Source organism: Pristiophorus japonicus, chromosome 21 (genome assembly GCF_044704955.1).
Source record: "Pristiophorus japonicus isolate sPriJap1 chromosome 21, sPriJap1.hap1, whole genome shotgun sequence".
NCBI classification, from domain to species: Eukaryota; Metazoa; Chordata; class Chondrichthyes; family Pristiophoridae; genus Pristiophorus; species Pristiophorus japonicus.
The window spans coordinates 89,815,538-89,843,240 of record NC_091997.1 but is presented as its reverse complement, the minus strand read 5'-3'; the positions used below and the strand labels follow the sequence as shown (position 1 = coordinate 89,843,240).

The 27,703-nt window shown below is 45.2% G+C and overlaps 1 protein-coding gene across 2 annotated transcripts in view; it reads left to right on the top strand.

Annotated features, from left to right (window-relative positions):
• vps13c (vacuolar protein sorting 13 homolog C) overlaps positions 1–27,703 on the top strand; it is a 385,292-nt gene that overhangs the window by 340,846 nt on the left and 16,743 nt on the right. For both annotated transcript variants that reach the window (XM_070865206.1, XM_070865205.1), the window contains 9 exons: positions 3,576–3,687; positions 6,599–6,712; positions 7,729–7,868; positions 12,070–12,151; positions 15,543–15,656; positions 15,756–15,831; positions 17,432–17,595; positions 25,002–25,047; positions 27,192–27,315. In XM_070865206.1, coding sequence (XP_070721307.1) covers positions 3,576–3,687; positions 6,599–6,712; positions 7,729–7,868; positions 12,070–12,151; positions 15,543–15,656; positions 15,756–15,831; positions 17,432–17,595; positions 25,002–25,047; positions 27,192–27,315 — 972 coding nt within the window. The remainder of the gene's footprint in view (positions 1–3,575; positions 3,688–6,598; positions 6,713–7,728; positions 7,869–12,069; positions 12,152–15,542; positions 15,657–15,755; positions 15,832–17,431; positions 17,596–25,001; positions 25,048–27,191; positions 27,316–27,703) is intronic.

Here is a 27,703-nt window from a genome sequence, read left to right as displayed (position 1 = left end):
CAGTCTAAGGATAAGGGGGAAGCCATTTAGTTCCGAAATGAGGAGGAATTTCTTCACCCAGAGAGTGGTGAACCTGTGGAATTCTCTACCACCGAAAGTTGTTGAGGCCAATTCATTAAATATATTCAAAAAGGAGTTAGATGTAGTCCTTACTACTCGGGGGATCAAGGGGTATGGTGAGAAAGCAGGAATGGGGTACTGAAGTTGCATGTTCAGCCATGAACTCATTGAATGGCGGTGCAGGCTAGAAGGGCCGAATGGCCTACTCCTGCACCTATTTTCTATGTTTCTATGTTTCTAAATAGGAGCAGGTGTAGGCCATACGGCCCCTTGAGCCTGCTCCACCATTCAATAAGATTAAACCTCAACTCCACTTTCCTACCCAATTCGCATATCCCTTGTTTCCAAACATTTATCGATCTCGGCCTTGAATATTCTCAATGATTCAGCATCCACAGCCCTTTGAGATAGAGAATTCCAAATATTCACAACCCTCTTAGTGAAGAAATGTCTCCACATCTCTGTATTAAAAGGCCGATTCCTTATCCTGAGACTGTGCCCCCTAGTTCTAGACTCTCCAGCCCGGGGCAAGCATTGATACTGTTCACCTCAACCACTCCCAGTGGTATCGAGTTCCACATTCTAACCACACTCCGGGTGAAGAAGTTTCTCCTGAATTCCCAATTGGATTTATTGGTGACTATCTTGTATTGATGGCCCCTAGTGTTAGTCTCCACCGCAAGTGGAAATATCTTCTCTGTCTACCCTATCAAACCCTTTCATGATTTTAAAGACCTTTTGAGGTTGGAAGTTTCTCCAGATTGGAACTGCAGAGCTTTGCTCTGAGAGGTGCTGAGAATAACTTGTCAGAAAAACAGTGCATTATCTTGCTTTATCTGTGTATATGTGTATCAGGTGTAATTTGTTGGTGTAACAGACACGAGACTTTTAGACTGTTTATGGATCTTCTGTGGTATTGCTTATAACAAACACGGATAAAAGAAATGCAGGATGTGAAAACGTTACAAAATGAAGAACAGCTTCAAGTTGCTCCCTCCCAAGTCTTTCCCCGATCACTCTTTTTCTCAGCTACATCTATGTTCTGCTCTCTTCCTGTACTCACCATCTCCAGGTGTGGGATCATATCATCATCATAGGCAGTCCCTCGAAACGAGGATGACTTGATTCCACGCCAAAAAAGGATGAGTTCACGAGTGTTTCAATGAAGGACCTAATATTCCAGATCCCGAAATACATCCTGAAGGGTGGAAGATGCCTGTGCGTGGATTTTTTTTAACGTGTGGTGACCATTGCACACCAGCGCGCACCTCGCAGTGTGGGCTGGCCCCAAACTCTCACCTCTACTGGTCCCCGATCACGTCCCTCTACAATCTCTCGCCGCTCCTTCGCCCCGACCTCGCCGCTCCTGCTGTATCTGCCCAGTCACCGACCTGGACCTTGCTGACGTCATTCTTCGCTGCCGTTGCCCTCCTGCACCAGCTCGCGCTGCTTCTGAAGTGTCCTCCACACTGCTCCCGGGCCACTGCACCTCCGCTCCTTCACAGCCAGTATATGGCATACGTCGTTTTTGTTTTCTAAGGTACCTCACAAAATTGAAGAGTTCATACTCTATCTTGTTTTATGATTTATTCAAAAGAAACCCCATAAATTCTAGTTACTTTCCCTTTTACTAAAATGGTTCCTTCGGCGTTTCATCATCATCTAATTTTTATCTGATTAGTCAGAGTGGAGGAGGGGTCAGAACTTGCAATCAGTAAGTGCCAGCCTGTTCTGTAAATATCAGTCTTACTGTTCGTAACATCCATTCTGGAAATTGTAGCAGAATGGCCTGTTGGAAGCTACAGGCTGCTGCATTGTTGGCTCTAAGTACATCAGTAAGTACATAAGAAATAGGAGCAGGAGTCGGCCATTTGGCCCTTTGAGCCTGCTCCGCCATTCAATCAGATCATGGCTGATCTGATCATGGACTCAGCTCCACCTCTCTGCCCGCTCCCCATAACCTTTTACTCCCTTATCGCTTAAAAATCTATCTTATCTCTGCCTTAAAAATATTCAATGACCCAGCCTCCACAGCTCTCTGGGGCAGAGAATTCCACAGATTTATAACCCTCTGAGAAGAAATTCCTCCTCATCTCAGTTTTAAATGGGCGGCCCCTTATTCTGAGACTATGTCCCCTAGTTTTAGTTTCCCCTATGAGTGGAAATATCCTCTCTGCATCCACCTTGTCGAGTCCCCTCATCTTTCTTCAACTGTGAGTGATGAATCTGGGAACCCTCATGAACTCGAGGGTCAGGCTTCTCAGACAGGCACAGGCCTCCGTCGGAAGATAGTAGAAGAATTCATCGACAGAAAATGCTAGGTTTAAGTTTAACTATTTTTTTGTAAATTTTGTAATGTTTTTTTATCGACCATTTTTACAATTCAAGTATGTCCATCATCAATTTAGTGTAGGCACTAATATACCAATTAAAAGTATTATCAAATTAAATTTGAACTGATTTCTTTTCCCTTTATTGGATGAGTTTGCTGATTGCTCATGCTTGATTCATATGCCGTTAGTAGGTCCTCATTGTTAGTCTAGTCTTGTTTCCCACTTTGGATTTCTCCATTCCGACCTCTGCAGTTGTAATTTATTGCACTCTGGAATATGTAATTTAAGGTTCAAATATGATAGAAATTTGCATATTTACAAGTGTGACGCCTGAACAATGCATTCGACTCGACCTTTTTATATATTTAGATTAGTCGATCTCCTGTGGCGGTGTATATGTGTGGTTAAGGTCAATGGTAGTTTTCAGGTAAAGCAGGGTTAGAAGGTGGGGATAATTGGGCCAGGGTTACAAAATGAAGGACGCTTCAAGTTGCTCTCTCCTAAGTCTTTCCCTGGTCGTTGGTTTTCTCAGCTGTATCTGCTCTCTTCCTGTACTCACCAACTCCAGGTCTGGGAGCACAAGCCAGTGTATGATATGCATCGTTTTTACTTTCAAAGATACCTCAAAATTTCAAGGTGCACTGATGTAATTCAGTCCTCATTTTAAATACATTCCATCCCTACTTTTACATGATCCTTGATTGACACCGAGCTAAAGGTGACATGAGGACAGATGCAAAGTGCTAGGTTTTAAGGAACTTAATAAGGAAGGCGAGCGAGGCGGAGGGGTTTCGGGAGGGAATTCCAGAGCTTGGGGCCTAGATAGCTGAAGGCACGACCACCAGTGCTGGGGCGATGGAAGTCAGGGATGCACGAGAGGCTAGAGTTGGAGGAACGCAGAGATCTCGGATGGTTGCGGGCTGAAGGAGGTTACAGAGATCGGGAGGGGCGAGGCCATGGAGGGATCTGAACACAATGTAAACTTCAATGGTACTATGACTCAATTTTGCCACGTTAAGATTTCTTTTTACAAACTATATAATCAAGAAATTGAATGCTTGTCGATGTGTCCGTGTTGTGTTGTTGAAATAATGACCTGTTGGGGGTGCAAATGTGCTCTTTAAAAATAATCTTTTCTCTTTTTTAGAAAAGTTTACTATGATGCTGTTTGTTCACTTCTAGATACTTCATGGTCCTGATTCAGGAAATGGCAGTGAAGATTGATCAGGGGTTTCTCAGTGCAGTTATTGCATTGTTTACCCCAGCATCAGACCCTCTAGCAGGGACACAAAAGGTAACTTTAGTGCTAGCCATGTTATGAAACGTTTTTACTATTTTTGACGGTGCTGCTATCATTGAACTCCATTTACAAGCTGCCTTATTATTGAAATTGTTATCTTTCTGTTGGAAACTCAGCCCCATTTTAGACTGAGCAGTTCAGTTAGGTGAAAGCCATGCCCAACTATCATGAATGCAACTCAACCGACTGCCTGAAGCCCATTGGCTCCTAACTGAACGTGTTCTGGCCGTTTAGCTTGCACTGAGTGCTCATACCAACATTAGCATCCCCAGCATTGAAGCACTGACCACACTTGATCAGTTCCGCTGGGCAGGCCACATTGTTCGCATGCCAAACACGAGACTCCCAAAGCAAGCGCTCTACTCTGAACTCCTTCGCGGCAAACGAGCCAAAGGTGGGCAGAGGAAACGTTTCAAGGACACCCTCAAAGCCTCCCTGATAAAGTGCAACATCCCCACTGACACCTGGAAGTCCCTGGCCAAAGACTGCCCTAAGTGGAGGAAGTGCATCCGAGAGGGCACTGAGCACCTTGAGTCTCGTCGCCGAGAGCATGCAGAAACCAGTACAGGCAGTGAAAGGAGCGTGCGGCAAACCAGACTCCCCACCCGCCCTTTCCCTCAACGACTATCTGCCCCACCTGTGACAGAGACTGTGATTCTCGTATTGGACTGTTCAGCCAGCTAAGGATTCATTTTTAGACTGGAAGCAAGTCTTCCTCGATTCCGAGGGACTGCCTATGTTGAGTGGGGGGATGGGGCAGGGAAACCATTATCTTTACTGGCTGATGGTAAAATGTAGGGCAAGATTGATACGCATCAGGACTTGGTGCATTACCAGCTGGTTCCAGATATCCCTTTTCAGCCTCCGAATGCGGAGCTGGCTTTGGTAATGCAAGAGAGCACTTTGTTTTCTATTATTGCATCATTTGACAACCTGCTGCCCAAAGAAGTGAACCCCATTGGCAGGTAGTTCACCCCTTACATCAACCATACTCTTTTTGGCTGCAATATGTACAGTAAACAAGCTCTCACCAAGGTTACTTCGATCTATACTGCTGTGAAGGACAAGAGTAGCAATATCATAGATTCACAGAAATTTACGGCACAGAAGGAGGCCTTTCGGCCCATCGTGTCTATGCTGTCTATTATTAACCTCTCTTCTAAAGGAAATAGGTCCTATCTATCTACTGCATCCAAGCCCCTCATAATTTTATACACCTGAATCAAGTCTCCCCTCGGCCAAGAAAACAACTCCAGCCTATCCAATCTTACCGCTGAGCTAAAATTCTCCAGTACTGCCAACGTTCTCGTAAATCTCCTCTGCACCCTTGCAAGTGCAATCACATCTTTCCTGCAATGCAGTGACCAGAACTGTACGCAGTACTGTCGCTGTGGCCTAACTAATACTTTATCCAGTTCAAGCATAACCTCCCTGTTCTTATATTCTATGTCTCGCTAATAAAGGAAAGTATCCCGTATGCCGCCTTAACCACGTTGCCTACCTGTCCTGTTCTCTTCAGGGATCTGTGGATCTGCACTCCAAGGTCTCTTTAGTTTCTCTCTACATCTCAGTATCCTACCATTTATTGTATTCCTTTGCTTTGATAGCACTCCATAAATGTATTACCTTGCACTTTTCCGGATTGAATTCCATTTGCCACTTTTCTACCCACTTGACCAGTCCATTGATATCTTCCTGAAGTTTACAGCTTTCTTCTTCACTATCAAACCAGTTTTTGTACCATCTGCAAACTTCTTGTGCCCCCTACATTGAAGTTTTGTCTGTTCCATTGTGTCCCATTTCACTTTGATTTGATCACCTTGAGTGTTCAGATGTAGAGACACTTTGAATAAAAATCATAGAAACACCATCACCTCCAAGTCGCATACCATCCTAACTTGGACAGATATCACTGTTCCTTCATTATTGTTGGGGTTCGATATCCAGGAATCTCCTATCTAACAACATTGTGGGATCACCATCACGGAATCATATCTACACGCCCTAGTCCAGTTTTCTCCTATCTAACCCCACTGCACGTGAACAATACACTTGATCTTGACTCCCTGTGTGAAATGGCATGGTAGATCGAGCAGTCAAATATTGAATAGAATGGAGAAGATAAACTCAGATTATTACAGAGCGCACCAAGAAAGTACGGCCTGAAGACAAAGAGAAATTAGTGAAAAATAAATTAAAAGGTGAGATCGGGAAACATTAATTTACTCAAAGAATACATAATGTTTGGAAGAATCTTCTGGGCAAGATAATAGAGTTGATATCGTTAGGTTTATTCAAATATGGTTCAGTGCCATAATGCGACACTTATACTTGAGGGATTAGCTTTAATAGGCCAGAATGGTCTTTTTCCTATCCCACGAAAGGATGAATGCATGACGTACTCAATCTTTATCATATTTTTCATTAAAAGAAGCAACACAACTTGGGGTGAGGAGAATTGGGCTCAGCTGTGAAGTCTCTGATAGTTGAATATCCTGAAAATATTCGCTGTCTGGAATCATAGATGAAGAATGGTCAACTCAGGCAAGTTACTGGAAAGCAGGCATTGCAGGTGTAAACATACCCCAGTATAGAGAGAAGAAAATCACATCTCTTAAATTGGTAAACAGTCTAGTATGTGTGTATATATAAGCTTTACCTTGTAGCTATGCATTCAATATTCAACATTTTAAGCTTGTCTTGGAATGCACTTGGGTAGGATAGCTGCTTTAACTGGAAAAATTAAAAACTAACCTTACGATGAAACACTTTTGTTAATATAAATGAGACATTGTCTTACTGACTTTGAGAAATGTTTTAATTGTCTCTTCATCTTTGCAAAAGAATTGGGTCAAAAGTGATCGTGGCTGGATGGATTTGAAGCAGTTTTGCTTTTACTTTGCAGACTAATCTGCTAGACCAGGATATGGAAGCACTGAAGGCCGAATTGATGGAGACATCAATGACCGATGCATCCAGCCTCAGCTTCTTTGAGTACTTCCATATTTCGCCAATCAAGGTCAGTCATTTGGCTTTTTTTCAAACTAAATGAGAGTTAAAATTGTTTGCATGATTATAGATTGTGTTCAGTTCCCAATAACTAGAGTAGAGGTGATGCCTTGTGTTTGACACTTCATTCCCCATTGTTTTCTGGTCCTTGTACAGCTGTTGTAACAATTATAACGTGCACTGGCTGTAAAAAATATTGGGTTTTTGTATGGACATTTAATTCCTACGACCGATTGGGTTGGGTTGATTCTGCGAGTTCGCACTGCCAGTGGGAAGCATTGCACAAGAATCGGGAACTGCGGATGTGCTGCCCATGATTTTCTGTTCAGCAACTCTAATGGAAAGAAAATGAAAGGCACCATACAGTGATTCCCCACTTACACGTGACCAGCGGCGAGGATCCACACTGCAAACGCAAACTTGGAAGCTGGCACCAGTGCGTCTTCCTCCGTTTTAGTCTTCTATAAATTTGAGAAGGAAGAGACGGCAATAAAACAATTGTCCACTGCGCCCGTCCGATGATATTACGGTGCAGTTTCACTATCGCCGTCATCACCCACCAGTTATGCAATCACTTGAGCAAAAAAAAAAGAAAATAATTTGTAAAGAATTCCAGCAAGTTGCTGTTCAAATTGGTTCCACATCAGATTTGCTGATACTTGTGTTGTAATTCTATTTTTGTGAAAGATGTTTGACTTATCAGTCCACGCAAAGTGGATTGGCAACTTATCGGCGTAACGCGAGTTTTCTTGTTCATATCAATCCCGTAATTCTTTGTACTGTTTAAGCAAGAATACCTTTTTCTGAATTACACCACTTTTCTGTTACAATTGCATTTTTGCTCAATTTGATCCTGTAGCGATTGTTTATCTTGAACCTGAGAAACCCACCATAATGTGTTTTTTTTTTTTAGAAATGCCATCTCCATTTTTCGGTAAATATTCCAAATGTCTTGTATACGAGCAATAATGCCAATCTAAATATAGATTATACTCCTCAGCAGTCACAATCTTCTTTCCTAAACAGTTGCATCTGAGCTTGTCTCTGGACTCTGGAGGAGACGAGTCCGGCAAAGAAAAGCAGGAAGTAATACCGCTGCAGTCCCTCCACATCTTGCTCAAAAGCATTGGAGCTACACTAACAGACGTGGACGACCTCATCTTTAAGTAAGCACGACTAGCTGCTATTCACTTTATTTTAACACAATTTGTATTTCTGTCTTAAAATCCAAAGCACTGAATTTCACTTCTTAACCCTGAGACTGCCAGCAGGAAAGCAATTGTCCTAACCAAACTTACCAATATTATAGTAATGTAGCTATTTTAATAAATATATAAAATTGCAAAATGGGCAGGTAAATGGCATTATGGGAGGAGGAATAAGAAGAACCGCACTCCTTGGGAAGTAAGAGTCTCAATGGGGTCGAGGAGCCAACGGATTTAGGGGTTCAGATTCATACTGCAGGTTATTGAATACTGGGAAGACTGAAGCCATTGTTTTCGGTCCCCGCCACAAACTCCATTCCCCAGCCACTGACTCCATCCCTCTCCCCAACTTCTGTCTGAGGCTGAACCACACTGTTCGCAACCATGGCGTCATATTTGACCCCGAAATGAGCTTTCGACCACATATCCGCAGCATAACTAAGGCCGCCTATTTCCACCTCCGTAACATCGCCCGTCTCCGCCCTTGCCTCAGCTCATCCGCTGCTTCAGCCCTCATCCATGCCATTGTTACCTCTGGACTTGACTATTCCAACGCACTCTTGGCTGGCCTCTCACATTCTACCCTACGTAATCTAGAGGTCATCCAAAACTCTATGCCTCAATTTCAAAATTCTCATCCTTGTTTTCAAATCCCCCCCCCATGGCCTCACCCCTCCCTATGTAATCTGCTCCAGCCTCACAACCCCCCCGAGATGTCTGCGCTCCTCTAATTCTGCCCTCTTGAGCATTGCTGATTATAATCGCTCAACCATTGGTGGCTGTGCCTTCTGTTGCCCCAAACTCTGGAACTCCCTGCCTAAACCTCTCCGCCTCTCTACCTCTCTTTCCTTTTTCAAGACGCTCCTTTCAAGACCTCTTTGACCAAGCTTTTGGTCACCTGCCCTAACTTCTCATTGTGTGGCTTGGTACCACATTTTTTGTCTCATAATTGTCCTGTTAAGTGCTTTGGGATGTTTCACTACATTAAAGGCGCTATCTAAATACAAGTTGTAAAGTGCAACATCCCCACTGACACCTGGGAGTCCCTGGCCAAAGACCGCCCTAAGTGGAGAAAGTGCATCCGGGAGGGCACTGAGCACCTCGAGTCTCGTCGCCGAGAGCATGCAGAAAACAAGCGTAGGCAGCGGAAGGAGCATGCGGCAAATCTGTCCCACCCACCCTTTCCCTCAACGACTGTCTGCCCCACCTGTGACAGAGTCTGCGGCTCTCGTATCGGATTGTTCAGCCACCAAAGAACTCACTTCAGGAATGGAAGCAAGTCTTCCTCGATTCCGAGGGACTGCCTATGATGAGGTTGTTGTTTGCCCAGCAACACCGCTTCTTGGCGTCTCAAAGCATGCTTCAGTCAAGTTACACTGAACAGCGTACTTCTTACAGTGGCACTACCTCTGTGCTAAATGGGATAGATTCAGAACAGATCTAGCAGCTCAAAACTGGGCATCCATAAGGCTCTGTGGGCCATCAGCAGCAACAGAATTGTATCCCACCACAATCTGTAACCTCATAGTCCGGCGTATCCCTCACTCTACCATTACCATCAAACCAGGGGACCAACCCTGGTTCAATGAGGAGTGTAGAAGAGCATGCCAGGAGCAGCACCAGGCATACCTAAAAATGAGGTGCCAACCTGGGGAAGCTGCAACATAGGACTACATGCATGCTAAACAGCTGAAACAACCTGCTATAAACAGAGCTAAGCGACCCCACAATCAACGGATCAAATCAAAGCAGACCAGCCACATCCAGTCGTGAATGGTGATGGGCAATTAAACGGGAGGAGGAGGCTCCATGAATATCCCCATCCTCAATGATGATGGAGCCCCGCATGCACGTACAAAAGACAAGGCTGAAGCGTTTGCAACCATCTTCAGCTGGAAGTGCCGAGTGGATGATCCATATTGGCCTCCTCCTAAGGTCCCCATCATCTCAGAAGCAAGTCTTCAGCCAATTCAATTCATTCCAAGTGATATCAAGTAACAGCTGAGGGAAATAGATACAACAAAGGCTATGGGCCCCGACAACATCCCGGCTCTCGTACTGAAGACTTGTGCTCCAGAACTAGCCGCGCCTCTAGCCAAGCTGTTCCAGTACAGCTGCAACACTGGCAGGATCATTCGGCTCTAGCCTTTATTACAGTCTTGAAAGGGCTGAAAAGAACTAAATTCCACAGCTGAGGTGAGAGTGACTGTCCTTGCCATCAAGGCAGCATTTGACCGAGTGTGGCATCAAGGGGCCCTAGTAAAATTGAAGTCAGTGGGAATCGGGGGGAAACCCTCCACTGGCTGGAGTCAGACCTAGCACAAAGGAAGATGGTTGTGGTTGTTGAAGGTCAATCATTCCAGCCTCAGGACATCGTTGCAAGAGTTCCACAGGGCAGTGTCCTCGGCCCAACCATCTTCAGCTGCTTCATCAATGACCTTCCCTCCATCATAAGGTCAGAAGTGGGGATGTTCGCTGATGACTGCACAGTGTTCAATTCCATTCGCAATTCCTCAGATAATGAAGCATTCCATGCCCGAATGCAGTAAGACCTGACGACATTCAGGCTCCAAGATGCACACCATCCTGACTTGGAAACATATCGCCGTTCCATCATCGTCGCTGGCTCAAAGTCCCAGAACTCCCTCCCTAACAGCATTGTGGGAGCACCTTCACCACACGGACTGCAGCGGTTCAAGAAGGTGGCTCACCACCACCTTCTCAAAGGGCAATTAGGGATGGGCAATAAATGCTAGCCTTGCCAATGACGCCTACATCCCGGAATGAATTTGTTTTTAAAACACCAAGGTTGCTACCAGTGCGGTTCAGCCTGAGACAGTGGCCAGAGAGGTGACTGGAGTATGTTGCAAGGGTATGGAGTTTGTGGTGGACAACATGGGCAGTGGCGGGGTTGACATCGAAGGTGGAGCTGGGTGCTGTTTGCATAATGTAGGATCTGGGCAGTTGGCAAATGCCAATATGTAGAAGCTAAGGAAAGAATCCGGAGGTAATGATGTTGGGACCAGGAAAGAAAGCTATTACTTGAGATACTCTGCCTGTGATTGGATCGGTGAGTGGAATCAAGCCAAGACAATCCTACTGAGCTGGACAACAGAGGGGGGGAGATACCCCCTTGACATGGCAGATCACACCATTGAAGGAGAATAGTGTGATCTGCCATGTCAAGGGCTCCAGAGAGGACAAGGCAGGATAATGTCCCATGGTCACATTTATCATTTTGGTTGGAGATGTTTTGGTGGTGTGGGAGGGGCGGAAACCTGATTGAATGCCAGGATACATGCCGGGAGTTGCGGGAAAAATGGGCACAGATTTGGGAAGAAGCAGCATATTCGAGGACTTGAGAAAAGTGGAATTGGAGATGGGGTGGTATGCTCGGTTAGAGGTGCCTCGGATGGGTTTTTTGATAAGACAGGTGATACTGGTTTTGAAAGCAGGAGGAAACAGTACCTGAGGAAAGGGAAACGTTTACAGTATCAGCTGGAATTGGAGGCCTGGAAACCGAATCAGGTGGTCAGCAATTTAGTGCGAATGGGGTCAAGGAAAAAGAGTTGGGTCTCCTGGATGAGCTGAGCTTGGAGGGCATGAGGGCACAAACTACAGGGTTAACTGGTGGAGGGTGAGGGCAGGGAGCGCCGTCGGGAGGTTTGACTCTGTGTGGGGAAGGAGGGAGGCAGCTGCACAGGTGGACTCATTCTTTGTAACCAAGAAGTCTATCAGCTCCTCACAGTCGTTGATAGAGAGGAGGAGGGTTCAAGGAGGCGGTTGGTCAGGAAGGAAGGAAACCAAGGGTTACCTTTTATCTTCAGGATCTTGGAGTAGTGGGTGATTTTGCAGAGGGGAGCGAGGCCCAGTAGCGCTTGGTATTTTCCAGTAGATCTGGTGATGGATGGCTAAAAGGTTGAGCACTACCTATGCTCAGGTCTGTGCCTCTTGCACTGCAGGGAGCTAAGATTTTCGAGTTTTATCTTGTTCACTTTTTGCTGGTGGGTGTACCTTCAGGTTAAATGAGTTTGAGATGTCCATGACACAGGACGTGGTAAATGGAAAGAATGGGCTGGATGAGTTGAATGGTTTGGTTGGCATGTGTGTACACATATTGGTCAATTTTGAAGAAATACTTAGCAAGTTTCTTGTGTTGCAGGCTTGCATTCTATGAAGTTAAATTCCAGTTCTACAAGAGGGATCAATTGATGCGGGCTGTAATTTCGCACTATAGCGAACAAGTAAGTGATTATTCTTCTCAATTTTCCCGTAGTTTTTGTTTCCTTCTCTCCTCCTGAGGATGGTGACTGATGGCCAGGTGTGACGATATACAGACGCTGCCGTTCCCGATGCCTTGCTCTAGTGGTTACTCTTGGTCTGTGACCCTAGAGAGTATGAGCATCATACTTGAAATGTTTGGGGTGCAACGACAAATTTCTCGAATCACAGGAGACTCCACTGATGTGCGAAAGGTGGCATGTAGTACCTATGTCTGTGCAGTGCAGTAGTGAGTCCGATGTTTCATGGCTGTAAGCAATTGGCAAGCAGTGGTCAGCTGCTTCCCAATGGAGGGTTATTGGGAAGACCAAAGCCATTGTCTTCGGTCCCTGCCACAAACTGTGTTCCCTAGCCACCGACTCCATTCCTCTCCCTAGCATCTATCTGAGGCTGAACCAGAGTGTTTGCAACCTAGGTGTTATATTTGACCCTGAAATGAGCTTCCAACCACAAATCTGCGGCATAACTAAAATCTCCATAACATTACCCGTCTCCACCCCTGCCTCAGCTCATCCGCTGCTGAAACCCTCGTTCATGCCTTTGTTACCTCTAGACTTGACTACTTCAACGCACTCCTGGCCGGCCTCCCACATTCTATCCTACGTAAACTTGAGGTCATCCAAAACTCGGCAGCCCGTGTCCTAACTCGTACCAAGTCCCGCTCACTCATCACCCCTGTGCTCGCTGACCTACATTGACTCCCGGTTAAGCAACGCCTCAATTTCAAAATTCACATCCTTGTTTACAAATCCCTCCATGGCCTCGCCCCTCCCTAATCTCTGTAATCACCTCCAGCCCCACAACCCCCGAGATGTCAGCACTCCTCTAATTCTGCCTCTTGAGCACCCCTGATTTTAACTGCTAAACCATTTGTGGCCGTGCCTTCTGTTGCTTGGGCCCTAAGCTCTGGAGCTCCCTCCCTAAACCTCTCCGCACTACCTCTCTTTCCTCCTTTAAGTCTCGCCTTAAAACCTGCCTCTTTGACCAAGCTTTGGTCATCTGCCGTAATTTCTTCTGATGTGGCTTGGTGTCAGGTTTATTTGTTTTCTCTTATAACACTGCTGTGAAGTGCCTTGAGATGTTTTACTACATTAAGGACACCATATAAATGCAAGTTGTTATCTTGTGCATCGCCTAGTATTTAGTGTTAAAGAAACAATGGCAGAGGCCTGTGAATCGGGCAGCAGCTTATCCTCTCGAGTGGGATAGTATTATCACTGGACAATCAAGAAGTGGTTGTCTATGAAAAACCTTTTCAGGTCTTACCCTGACACAAAAATCTAATTGCATGAGCAAATACTATTTGTATTGTGGATTAGTGACATTTGCATTTTGAATAATAAAAATGTATTTGTGTGACCTAAAACCTTAGTCTATGTTTTCATCACTTCAAGGTCCATGTTCTTCTCACCAGGCTCCTCGCCTTCAGCTAAACCTGAGCTGTGCTCCTCAAGTCCTTACCTGCACCACCATCACTGCTATCCTTGCCAAGCTTCACCGGCTCCCTGTGCCTCAACCACTCAATTTCGAAATCCTTATTCTTATTTTCAGAGCTCCCAAGACCTCCATACAGCCTACCCGAGTGACCTTATCTGGCTTTTATTATATATCTATCTACCTATCGGGGCGCCGGAGTGTCGAGATATCGTGGAGAAATCTGATCGGGCCCAGGAGAGACATGAGTTTGCGGCCCAGAAGAGGCGAGGGCCCTGGGGCAGCACGGACCAGCCCACACTGCGATATGTGCATGCACTGGGTCCGTGCAGCAGAGCAGGTCTCCAGTCGTCCTGGTTAACCCTTGCCACTGGACCAAGACCTACTAGCTCTGTCAAGCCCGTGTGGTGGCTGGTGTACAACGGCCACCCCACGTTAAAAAAATCCATGCACAGGCATCTTCCATCCTTCAGGATGTAGTTCGGGATCTGGAATATTAGGTCCTTCATTGAAACATCTGTGAACTCATCCCTTTTTGACGTGGGAGCAAGTCATCCTCGTTTTGAGGGACTGCCTATGATGATGATAATGATGTCCTAGCCCAGTCCCTCTGTCTTGCTGACTGTCGATTCCTCATTCTCTCTGCTCTGGCGTCCAAGGCCAGTCTTTCAGTCGCTACAGCCCTTAGGCTGATTCGCTAATTGTCTGATTAGTTTGTAGTTCCTTGGCTCTCTGTATTTTATTTTCTCAGTGTCCTTTGTTGCTGCTGCTATTTGGAATTCCCTCATAAATAACTCCTCAAAAAAAAAACTTGGCTTTACATACCTCCTTCCATGACCTCAAGCTGTCCAAAGCACTTCACAGTCAATGAAGTACTTTATTTTTGGTGGAGTCACTTTTGGAATCGTGGGAAACGCTTCAACGTGTGGAAAAGCACAGCAAGATCCTACCAACAACAATGGAATAAATGACCATAGAATGATACATTACAGAAAGTGGTCTTTCGGCCCATCGTGCCAGCACCAGCTCTTTGAAAGAGTTCTCCAAGGACCAACTCCCCCAATCTTTCCCCACAGCCTGGCAAATGTTTCCCCTTCAATATTTATCCAATTTCCTTTTGAAAGTTATTATTGAATCTGTTTCCATCTCCCTTTCAGGCAGTGCGTTCCCAATCAACAGCTCGCTACATAATTTATTTCCTCATGTCGCCTCTGGTTCTTTTGCCAATTACCTTAAATCTGTGTCCTCTGGTTACTGTCTCTTCTGCCACTGGAAGCAGTTTCTCCAAATCTCCCCTTAACCTTCTCTGCTCTTAGAAGAACATCCCAATTGTGGACCAATTGAACTGTTTTAACAATGTTGATTGGGGATAAATGTTGGCCGGAACTCCCTTGCTCCTTTATGGATACCACCATGGGACCACCTGCGAGGATAGGCAGGACCTTGGTTTAATGTCTCATCTGAATGGCAGCACCTTTGACAGTGCAAGACTCCCTCAGTGTAGCACTGGAGTGTCAGCCTGGATTATCTGCTGAAGTCCTGGAGTGGGACTTGAACCCACAACCTTCTGACTCAGAGGAGCGAGTGCTGCCACTTAGCCAAGGCCGACACACTTTGTTATAACTTTTTCCCTTCCTTCAAAGGCATACTTAAAAGCTCATATTTTCAACTGACTGTCGTCTTTCTACCCTTAGTCCCAAAATTCATCCTCTCCTGCTCGGTTCAGACCTCCCTGTGCAATGCATCCCTCGATGTTCTTTTATATGTGGACTGTATAAATACAAGTTGTTTACTGTATTTTTGAATAGCAATGGTTAAATGTATTCTTAAGTGTGGCGAACATTCTTATTAACTACAGTGAGAAGAACCTCCAGCCTGGATAATATCACTAACCAAACCTTTTGATGCTTTTTCTCTCAGTTTCTAAAACAAATGTATGTGCTAGTTTTGGGGCTGGATGTGCTTGGAAACCCAGTTGGCCTTATCAGAGGACTGTCTGAAGGGGTGGAAGCATTCTTCTATGAACCTTTCCAGGTAAGTTGGTGAGGAAAGAATGGGAAATTTGTGAGCTGTGGTTTTGAAAACTGACCCCTGTTTTAATGCTCTAACACAATGGTGACGGACTGTTTTCAGGGCGCTGTTCAGGGACCGGAAGAATTTGCGGAGGGCTTTGTGATCGGAGTGCGGAGCCTGCTTGGACACACTGTTGGTAGGTGATGGCTCTCTGTTGATGCAGCTTTAGTGTGGACGCATAGTGGAGCTGATGACAACAAAAGTCATGTTTCTCAGAGTTCCACAATCTGTCAGCTTGGATTTAAGATCATAAGAAATAGGAGCAGGAGTCGGCCATTTGGTCCCTCATGCCTGCTCCGCCATTCAATAAGATCAAGGCTGATGTGATCATGGACTCAGCTCCACTTCCCTGCCCGTTCCCCATTGCCCTTTATTCCCTTATTGCTCAAAAATCTATCTCCGCCTTAAATATATTCAGTGACCCAGCCTCCACAATTCTCTGGGGTGGAGAATTCCACAGATTTACAACCTTCACAGAAGAAATTTCTCCTCACCTCAGTTTTAAATGGGCGGCTCCTTATTCTGAGACTATGTCCCCTAGTTTTAGTTTCCCCTATCAGTGAAAATATCCTCTCTGCATCCACCTTGCCGAGCCACCTCATTATTTTATATGTTTCGAAAAGATCACCTCTCATTCTTCTGAACTCCTATGAGTATAGGCACATCCTACTCAAACTATCTTCATAAGTCAACTTCCTCATCTCCGGAATCAACCTAGTGAACCTTCTCTGAACAGCCTCCAATGCAAGTATATCCTTCCTTAAATATAGAGACCAAAACTGTACGGAGTACTCCAGGTATGGCTTCACCGATACCCTGTACAGTTGTAGCAGGACTTCTCTGCTTTTATACTCTATCCCCCTTGCAATAAAGGCCAACATTCCATTTGCCTTCCTGATTACTTGCTGTACCTGCATACTAACCTTTTGTGTTTCATGCACAAGGACCTCCAGGTCCCTCTGTACTGCAGCACTTTGCAATTTTTCTCTATTTAAATTATAATTTGCTTTTCTATTATTTCTGCCAAAGTGGATAACATCACATTTTCCCACATTATACTCCATTTGCCAAATGTTTGCCTACTCACTTAGCCTGTCTATATCCCTTTGCAGATTTTTTGTGTCCACCTCACAATTTGCTTTCCTACCCATCTTTGTATCATCAGCAAACGTGGCTATATTACACACGGTCCCTTCATCCAAGTCATTAATATAGATTGTAAATAGTTGAGGACCCAGCACCGATCCCTGTGGCACCCCACTAGTTGCTGTTTGCCAATCGGAAAATGATCCAGTTATCCCGACTCTCTGTTTTCTGTTAGTTAGCCAATCCTCTATCCATGCTAATATATTACCCCCTGTGAACTTTTATCTTGAGCAGTAACCTCTTATGTGGTACCTTATCGAATGCCTTCTGGAAATCCAAATACACCACATCCACTGGTTCTCCTTTATCCACCCTGCTCGTTACATGCTCAAAAAACTCCAGCAAATTTGTCAAATATGATTTCCCTTTCATAAAACCATGCTGACTCTGCTTGATTGAATTATGCTTTTCCAAATGGCCTGCTACTGCTTCCTTAATAATGGACTCCAGCATTTTCCAAACGACAGATGTTAGGTTAACTGGTCTATAGTTTCCTGCTTTCTGTCTGCCTCCTTTTTGAATCCAGCTTCAGTTCCAGCAGCGTCCATTTATTTGCGCGTGCCTAATGCAAATCCTGGTGCTGTACGCAGGTGGTGCAGCGGGCGTGGTATCTAGAATCACGGGCAGTGTCGGGAAAGGGCTGGCTGCAATCACGATGGACAAGGAATACCAGCAGAAGCGCAGGGAGGAGATGAACCGGCAACCGAAGGACTTTGGAGACAGCTTGGCTAAAGGAGGGAAAGGCTTCTTACGGGTAAGGAAAGCTTGCACTTTCGAGCATGGCCACTGAGAGCAGCTTTAATGCAATGTTTTGCTTTTCTGTGCAGTTGATAAATCTGCATAGCTCTCTCAATGATAAAATCGGTAGGGATATTGATGCATCCAAGTGCTGTGGCCATACCAACAACCCTGTTGGTGTCTCCCGTGATGACAATTCCATCAGTCATGCACATTTTATTATATATAATATAAATTGTGGAACCCTCAAAGAATGCAGAAAGAACTTGCAATTTTATATGATGCTTTTCACGGCCTTTGGACGTCCCAAAGCACTTGTGAGACACAGCATCAGGTTAAACCATAGTAAGGCCCCACAAACAGCAATGCGATAATCTGATATTGGTGGTCTTGGTTGATGGATAAACTTTTCCCTAGGACACCACGGGGCCGAAATTCAGGTGCCCCAGAAAGCTGGCGCACCCGAGTTTTTAACTGGTGCTCACCACTGGAACTCTTGGTGCGGTGAGTAGATCCATTTTCAGGGCTTTGAATTTTTTTGAGCCTCCGACTCAAAGACAGGCTGACTGGCTGAAAATGGGTTGGTTGGGCTGTCCATCGCTGTCACTCAACGTGGCGGGAGATCGACGGATGGTGCTGAAAATGGATAGGTAAATATTTATTTTATTTTAATTTGGCGGTGCATCTACTTGGGCGGGAAAGGGTCCAGGCCGAAAAATCCCCAACCTGAATTTAGATCGGGTGGGCCTGTTGACCCCAGAGTGGTGGCCATTTGCTGCCACAAACGGGCATTAACAGGTCTCTTTGAGACCCTGAATTTTGGCCCAAGAGCACTCCCATGCTCTAGTTCCAATAATGCTGTGGGATCTTTTATATCCACCTCGGAAGCTCCTGGGCCTTGTTTTAAGCTCTCATCCAAAAGAAGGCACTTCTGATAGTACTCGCTCAGTACTACATAGATTTTGTGCTCGAGTCTCTGGAGTTAGGCTATACATGTATATCTATGATGAGTGAGAGAGACAAAATAATAAAGTAAAATACTGCAGATGCTGAAAATCTGAAATAAAAACAAAATGCTGTAAATACTCAGCGGGTCAGGCAGCATCTGTGGAGAGCGAAAGCGTTAGCATCACAGGTTGATGGCCTCGTCAGAAAAATTAGTGGTCTGTTTAAACATCTGATGTAGCTTTTTTCGGGTTCTATAAACTTTGGAAAGTGTATTAAGCAGAGAGAGAGAGACACTTAATGCTAATGTAGTTTTTGTTTTCAAAAAAGCATTTATTGAATTTTGAATCCAATTAATTTTCTGCCCGAGTTTTACTGACAGAAAAGTTAATTGCTAGTTCCTTGTACTTGTGAGACAGAGATTCTCAACGCTAAAACCCAAGAGACAAAAAAGGCAAACCATGTTCGTTCTTGTTTCTTGGCAAAAAAATTGAAAGCAAATAAAGAGGGACTGAGGAAGGGAGATGAGAAACAGGCAGAGAGTGAAGGGGCCTATGGCCCCTCACCACCTTCCCGCGGGGGGGGCAGAGCGGGAGTAGATGGGTTGCATTGGAGTAAGTGGGAGGAGAGAATACAGCAAGTGAATGAGTACTTCGGATGGACATAGGGGGAGTGCTGGGAAGGAAGGTGAGGAGATAATGGGAAGGTCAGGGACATGTGGATGGGAAGAGTAAGTGACTAAGGAATGAAGAAAAATACAAGCTTGGGGACAGAGACTAGCAACAAGATAATTTGGGGAGAGACGAGCTGAGCACAAGAAACCAACAGAAGCAGAAGAGATGGGATGGAGAGAAATAGCAACACAAAGATCCCAGAAAGGTGAGAGAGGGGGCCGATGCCAATGAACCATGTGCTGCCAGAGATCATTGCTTGGAACTGGTGAAAAAACTCAGCAATTCAGAAAAGTCATCGCTGAAGGCCTGATGTAAGAATTCGTGCTAACAAGCTATGCATTGATGGGAGTTATTCTCTGATTTAAAAGGCTACAGTTTGCAGGAGCCTCCGGGATGGTGCGGAGCTCACTTGTACACTGGCTACTCGTGGGGAGAAAGGATCGTGAAGAGTAAGGGACAGAGAGAAGTAAAACAAGTACACTAAGGCGAGAAAAGCAAAGTGATGGGATTTGAGGAGAGAGAGTCCAGTAAAGAAGCACTGAGCAAGAATGAAGTGCAAGAGAAATCAAGGAAGAATGAAAGACCGGTGGTGAAGGCGAAGTCAGAGCGACAGAAGTGGCGAAGGAGTATAGTCATGGCCACCAACCAGACTCGAAGCGTCGACTGCTGTATGTCTGTTGTTTAGTTTTGAACCGATGGAGTGTAGTTTGGCACTTCAAAGCTGTGACTCCCTTCTTTTGAGTTTTCATAAAATAAAAGGCGTCCTCCTCACACTGCTGGAGAGAGGCAATGCTTTGCTGTCTCTCACTGAGAGGTTTCTGAACATCAAAAATGTTCATATAAATCTTCTAAAGTACTTCAAATTATTCAGGATCTTTGCAAAGCTCAAAAGTGTTTAATTACAACTAGGATAAAGTGTTTAGAAAGTGAAACTTTAAAAAGCAGAATGCAGGGGACGACTAACTTGCCTGTTGCCCCACTATCAGAGACACTTCAATCATGTAATCATTTTATTTTTATATTGTTTTGTTAGCTCATTTTTATTTTTATTAATTACGGGATGTGACCATTGCCAGCAAGGCCAGCATTTATTGCCCTTGAGAAGATGGCCACCTTATACAAGTGAGTGACTCGCTGGGCCATTTTAGAGGGCAGTTAAGAGCCAACCACATCGCTGTGGGTCTAGAGTCAGTCTGGAGTCACACAGGCCAGACTGGGTAAGGCAGATTTCCTTTACTATAAAGGGCATTAGTGAACCAGGTGGGTTTTTATGATGTTTACTAGCTTTTTAATTCCAGATTTATTTAATTAACTGAATTTAAATTCTCCAGCTGCTGTGGTGGGATTTGAACTAAAGTCTCCGGATCATTAGTCCAGGCCTCTGGATTACTGGCCCAGTAACATAACCACTCTGCTACCGTACTCTCTGATATTTGTCAGTGAGACTATCTACTATCTCCACCTGGTGGAGATGTTGTAAACTACATGACATGTAAAATTTGGAGCAAGAAAATCTCAGTCACTGCACAGGGAAAGAAACATTGGTGGTAAAAGAAATGAGCAGACTCTGCGGTTTTATCAGTAAATGTATTTTAGTTCAATGTATTTCTTCATTCTTGGTATGCTCGATGTGCCACGGCACAGAAGCAGAGCCCAGTGCCATTCTGTGGGAAGTAGCAGACGATGTTTTTACTAATGCCGCATTACCCTATGAAATCCTACGTGCTCCCTGCCATGTGACAAATGAGCCATATCTTGGTGCTATTTTTCTGTTTGGAAAACACTCCCGCATATATGCTGTTCTAACACAATCAAGTTTTGCTCATGGTATCACTGTTCTCTATCATTGGTTCTGATCAGTTCTAGTACAAGATTTTTGAGAAAATCCCTCTAAATGCAGCCGGGCCTTAAGCAGCACAGGTGGCCACAGGCAGTGCCATGGGTGCTTCTCATCGAAACACAGTGTGATGACCTATAAACTCTTTAAATCTGAACCAGTCTGAGTCGGTGTTTTCCTTCCACAAGCAAATAGTCCTAATCACATTTACCTGCCCTGTTCCCACATCCCTTCCCCTTTCCAATCTAATCTTGAATGTTGACACAGTTTCTGCCTCAACCTCTAATCTTTCAAGTGAATTCAACTGCTTCGCAACGCTCTGCAGAGAGGCTTCTCTTGCTCTTGTGTGAAATCCCGTGCATTTAATCTTGTATCTGTAGCTACTCATTCTACCAGTGGAATTAGTCTGCTTCTATCAAAAGCAAAATACTGCGGAAGCTGGAAATCTGAAATAAAAATTAAAAAAGGCTGCTAATACTCAGCAGGTCAGGCAGCATCTTTGGAGAGAGAAAGCGTTAACGTTTCAAGTCAATGGCGTTTTGTCAGAACGCTCTATCCTGCCACATCCCTTTATCATTTTGAAAACGGCCATTATATCTACATTGTTCTCATTAAAAAGCACCCATGTTTTAGAGTAGGTCCAAATAAAACAAAGTATAATAAGGGTAGTTCTCAGCATGCTGAGGTTCATGGTCTGGAAGGGCTTACAGCTTCAGATTGCTGTGAATCCTGGTACCACAACGCAAGTAAATCAGCTGGCTGCACTGCTAAATTGGGCAGGGTGTTTTCCTAAGGTCAGGTGGCTCTTTCGGATCTGAATTTAGAATAAATATAACTTTGAAGTCCAAAGTTTAATATTTGAAACTGTAATTTCAGGGTTTAGAACTAACAGTATGACTTTGTTCTTGCGTCCTGTTTCCATTAATTCCCTCGGGATAAACTCTAGCCACCTTTAAGAACAACAGATAACATCGGTTTCTGCTGTGTGACGAGTGTACTAAGTCTCTCTCGCCCCCCCCATGCCTTGTGAACTTGTGGCATTGCTCCCGACCTTGCTGCTGTTGACCTGGGCCAACAACCAGGATGTATGTGAAAATAGCCCCCTAATGGAGCCCCTGATCTCTGATTCTCACCTCCCTGCATCATCATCATCATAGGCAGTCCCTCGGAATCGAGGAGGACTTGCTTCCACTCCCAAAGTGAGTTCTTTGATGGCTGAACAGTCCAATACGAGAGCCACAGACCCTGTTACAGGTGGGACAGACATTTGTCGAGGGAAGGGGTGTGTGGGGCTGGTTTGCCGCGCGCTCCTTCTGCTGCCTGCGCTTGACCTCTTCATGCTCCTTGCGTTGAGACTCGAAGAGCTCAACGCCCTCCCGGATGGACTTTCTCCACCTCGGCCAGTCTCCCAGGTGTCAGTGGTGAGTCGCACTTCAGGGAGGCTTTGAGGGTGCCCTTATAATGTTTCCACTGTCCTCCTTTGGCTCGTTTACCATGAAGGAGCTCCGCATAACGCATTTGCTTAGGGAGTCTAGTATCTGGCATGCGTACTATGTGGCCTGCCCAGCAAACTGATCGAGTGTGGTCAGTGCTTCAATACTGGGGATGTTAGCCTGGACGAAGACACTGATGTCCTCCCAGGGGATTTGCAGGATCTTGCGGAGACATCGTTGGTGATATATCTCCAACGACTTGAGGTGCCTTCTATACTTAGTCCATGCCTCAGATCCATACAGGAGGGCGGGTATTACTACAGCCCTGTAGACCATGAGTTTGGTGGAAAATTTGCGGGCCTGGTCTTCAAACACACTTTTCCTCAGACAGCCGAAGGCTGCGCTGGCACACTGGAGGCGATGCTGAATCTCCGCATCAATATCTGCCTTTGTTGATAAGAGGCTCCCGAGATATGGGAAATGGTCCACATTGTCGAGGGCCGTGCCGTGGATCTTGATGATCGGAGGGCAGTGACAGGCTGGTGGAGGACCTTTGTCTTACGGATGTTAAGCGTAAGGCCCATGCTTTCATATGCCTCAGTGACTACATTGACTATATCCTGGAGTTCAGCCTCAGAATGTGCACAGACGCAGGCATCGTCCGCATACTGTAGCTCAACAACAGAGGTTGGGGTGATCTTGGACCTGGCTTGGAGACAGTGTAGGTTAAACAGCTTCCCACTGGTTCTGTAGTTTAGTTTCACTCCAGCGGAGAGCTTGTTGATTGTGAGGTGGAGCATGGCGGTGAGGAAGATTGAGAAGAGGGTTGGAGCAAAAACGCAGCCCTGTTTGACCCCGGTCCGGACGTGGATTGGGTCTGTAATGGATCCGTTGCTAAGGATCACGGACTGCATGTCATCGTGAAGCAGACGAAGGATGTTGACAAACCTTTGGAGGCATCCGAAATGGAGGAGGACGCTCCATAGACCCTCACGGTTGACAGTGTCAAAGGCCTTTGTAAGATCGAAAAAGGCCATGTATAAGGGCTGGCGCTGCTCCCTGCATTTTTCCTGCAACTGTCACGCTGCAAAGATCATGTCTATTGTGCCCCGTAGGGGACGAAATCCGCATTGTGATTCCGGGAGGAGCTCCTCAGCCACAGGGAGAAGACGATTGAGGAGAACTCGAGCGACAACTTTCCCAGTGGCTGATAACAGGGAGATTCCTCTGTAGTTGCCGCAGTCGGACTTGTCTCCTTTTTTAAAAATGGTCACAATCTCTGCATCTCTCAGATCTCCCGGCATGCTCTCCTCCCTCCAGATGAGAGAGATGAGGTCATGTATCTACGCCAACAGCGTCTCTCCGCCATATTTTAGCGCCTCAGCAGGGATTCCATCCGCACCCGTAGCCTTGTTATTCTTGAGCTGTTTTATGGCTTTGCCTACCTCGTGCAACGTTGGGGTTTCACTGAGTTGGTGGTGGGTCGCATGCTGCGGGATAGAGTCGAGAACACTCTAGGCAAAGGCAGAGTCTCGATTGAGGAGATCTTCAAAGTGCTCCTTCCATCGGGCCCTGACAGCCTTGGTGTCCTTGATGAGTGTTTCCCCGTTCTTGGCCAAGAGTGGGGTGGGGCCTTGGGAGTTTGGACTGTAGGTGGCCTTGACTGCAGCGAAGAATCCTCGCATATCGTGGCTGTCGTCCTGGGCCAACAACCAGGACATGTGTGAAAATAGCCTCCTGATGGAGCCCCTGACCATGATTCTCACCTCCCAGCAATGGTGAATTTGAAAGCACAATGCAGGATTATGGGCACAGCCCCACACCCCACACCCCACACTGCTCGAGTCCTCCTGGAGGCTGCACCACCACACTGCTGCCGTAGCGATCTTCAAGTCCAAGTTAGGAGACTTCAGTAGTGACACTTTGTATTTTGTTTTCTGGATACTCAGAAAAGCTCTTCTTATAAAAGAAAGACTTGTATTTATAAGGCGCTTTTTATGACCACCGGGCATCTCAAAGCGCTTTACAGGCAATGAAGTACTTTAGGGGTGTAGTCACTGTTGTAATGTGGGAAAAGCGGCAGCCAATTTGTGCACAGCAAGCTCTCACAAACAGCAATGTGATAATGATCAGGTAATCTATTTTTATGATGTTGATTGAGGGATAAATATTGGCCAGGACACCGGGGATAACTCCCCTGCTCCTCTTTGAAATAGTGCCATGGGATCTTTTACGTCCACCTGAGAGAGAGCAGGCAGGGCCTCGGTTTAACGTCTCATCCAAAAGACGGCACCTCCGACAGTGCGGCACTCCCTCAGCACTGCATTGGGAGTGTCAGCCTAGATTTATGAGCTCAGGTCTCTGGAGTGGGGCTTGAACGCACGACCTTCTGACTCCGAGGCGAGAGTGCTGCCCACTGAGCCACAGCTGACACGTGGATGTAATGATTCTGTGCTCCAGTATAATCATTTCAATTGAATAATACGTTTTATAATGTAAAATCATTTATAAGTATTTATCTTGTATTTTTCAGGGTGTGGTTGGAGGATTTACAGGAATAGTCACAAAGCCAGTTGAAGGTACATTGTCCAAATGTTGTAATATTGCATATAAATGTATTGTTTTGGAACAATGAATAGATATTTGAATACCACTGAATACACTTCATATTAATGAGCTTTTCCTTTGCATAAAGTGTTCAACTGCATGACTGTAGCTACTTTGCTGTTCCTTGCTACCTCGGAAGCACTGTATTGCATTTTCTTGCCTTAATTTAGGTTTCGAGTTCCTTGACTTATTGGAGAAGGAATTACATGTCAGTATTTCAACCTGTGCAAATTCACGGTTTTAAAGCCCAACATATAAGCTTCGCACATTCCCAAATCCTTTCCGTGAAGATCACCAAAAAATCATAAGACTCACAGCTTGACAGTCAGACTCCATTTTAATACATAGGATTGTTACGTGTTTTTGGGATCGCATTCTGCAACTTCATTCCTTTATAATTGGGGCCACGGATTTATTGGTGATTGAATACGTCAAATTTTGTTTTTAATTCGTGTGGGTGTGAAATTTTATGGGAATCTTACCTGTCGTTTAAAGATTGCATTCCAGGCATTTATCCATTTTTTGACAAATGTGTGCAACTCGAAGGCTTAAAGCAGCATCCCTGGTCTGGAGGGCAGGCAGGGAACTGGTGCCTAGACCTCTGTCTCAAACTGGTCACTGGAAAGTGCAAGAATGGTCTAAATGCTCAGTGACTCTCTGGCTGAAATTTCTTGTTTGGGAAGAATCTGGGCTGTACTTGGCCCTGCCCATGATACTAATATTTTTATGTTTCATGCCATTACACCCAATTTGTTTTTATTCTCTGCTACATTTTAAGGTGTGCCTTGTTTCCGTGAAATGTAAAACTCAAATGTAAAGAAAGATAGAAAGACTTGGATTTATATAGCGCCTTTCACGCCCACCGGACGTCTCAAAGAACTTTACAGTCAATGAAGTACTTTTGGAGTGTAGTCACTGTTGTAATGTGGGAAACGCGGCAGCCAATGGCAAGCTCCCACAAACAGCAATGTGATAATGACCAGATAATCTGTTTTAGTGATGTTGATTGAGGGATTATTGGCCTGGACGCCGGGGATAACTCCCCTGCTCTTCTAAATAGTGGCATGGGATCTTTTACGTCCACTTGAGAGCAGACGGGACCTCGGTTTGACGTTTCATCTGAAAGACGGCACTCCCTCAGCACTGCACTGGAGCGTCAGCCAGATTTATGGGCTCAAAAGTCCCTGGAGTGGGGCTTGAACCCACAACCTTCTGACTCGGAGACGAGAGTGCTGCCCACTGAGCCACAGCTGACACGACAATGTGTCAGTTTAGTGTGAAACAGACTCGGCAAATTAAATTGCTTGGCCAAAGATGGAAATCAAATTTCCCCTTCTCTGTGGAGTTACCCCATAAGGAGCTGCAGCTTCCCAGAGAGGGAAATTTGATTTGACCTCACATGCTGACTGTTCCATGTGCTTCTGCCCAATTGGAAAGCAACAGACTGATGACCAGAGGAACCCAGGCAGGAGACAGAGGCTTGAAGGATCTGGCAGAGGATCTCCCAACATTTAATATTCTTCAATTCTGCTACAACCAAAATTAACACTCTCATTGCTTTCGGGCTACACTTGTATGATATTACAGGTTTATATTATCCTGTCTGTTAAAGGAAAATAAAAAGAAATGCCCACTGAGCCACAGCTGACACTGAGTGATTAGTCAGTCTCATCATTAGTGAGTCTCGAGTCTCATCGTCGAGAGCATGCAGAAATCAAGCGCATGCAGCAGAAAGAGTGTGCGGCAAACCTGTCCCAACCCTCCCTTTCCCTCAACGACTATCTGTCCCACTCTCTCAGGAACTGTGGTTCTCGTATTGGACTGTTCAGTCACCTAAGGACTCATATTTGTTTTTAGAGTGGTATCAAGTCTTCCTCGATTCCGAGGGACTGCCTATGATGATGATTAGTCAGTGTATGACCGATAAAAGTATTTTCTGTAGCGTGGATTGTGCAGTGTCTGCTCACATCTTGTTTTGTGTTAACCTGGAGCATTGCTAGTGTTCAGCACTGAGTGATGTCTAATTTCAGTAAGCAGCTGGTGGCAGTATCTGCTCTGAATGTTTCAAGCATTGTGTTACCATTTCCAAGTAATGAGAAACCATTTCCTGCAACAGGGGCCAAGAAGGAAGGTGCAGCCGGTTTCTTTAAAGGAGTCGGCAAGGGTCTAGTTGGAGTCGTTGCTCGGCCAACGGGTGGGATCATTGACATGGCCAGCAGCACTTTGCAAGGAATTAAAAAGTAAGATTTGCGGAACCAACAGAATTCGTCAGAATCTTCTTCCAGTGGCTGTCTAAATACTGGAATGTTTAAATACTGCTATCTGGGGAAGAGCTAACACGAACTTTAAAACTTATTTTAAATTTAACATGTATATATTACTTTGCATTTTAATGGGAGATGGATTTCTTGCATAACTGGGATTCAAAAAATACTTTTAAATCACATTATTGAACCTTAAATCCTGATTCCATCACTCACAGTGCATCAGCTGCATTCATGAGGGGACAGCATGATGAACATTTTACATTCGGATGAATAATGGAGCACTTAAAATACTCAAACCTACTTGCCTTCAATTTGATTTCCTTCCGGCAGCTTTTAATCTACCTGCTCCATTAATAATCAC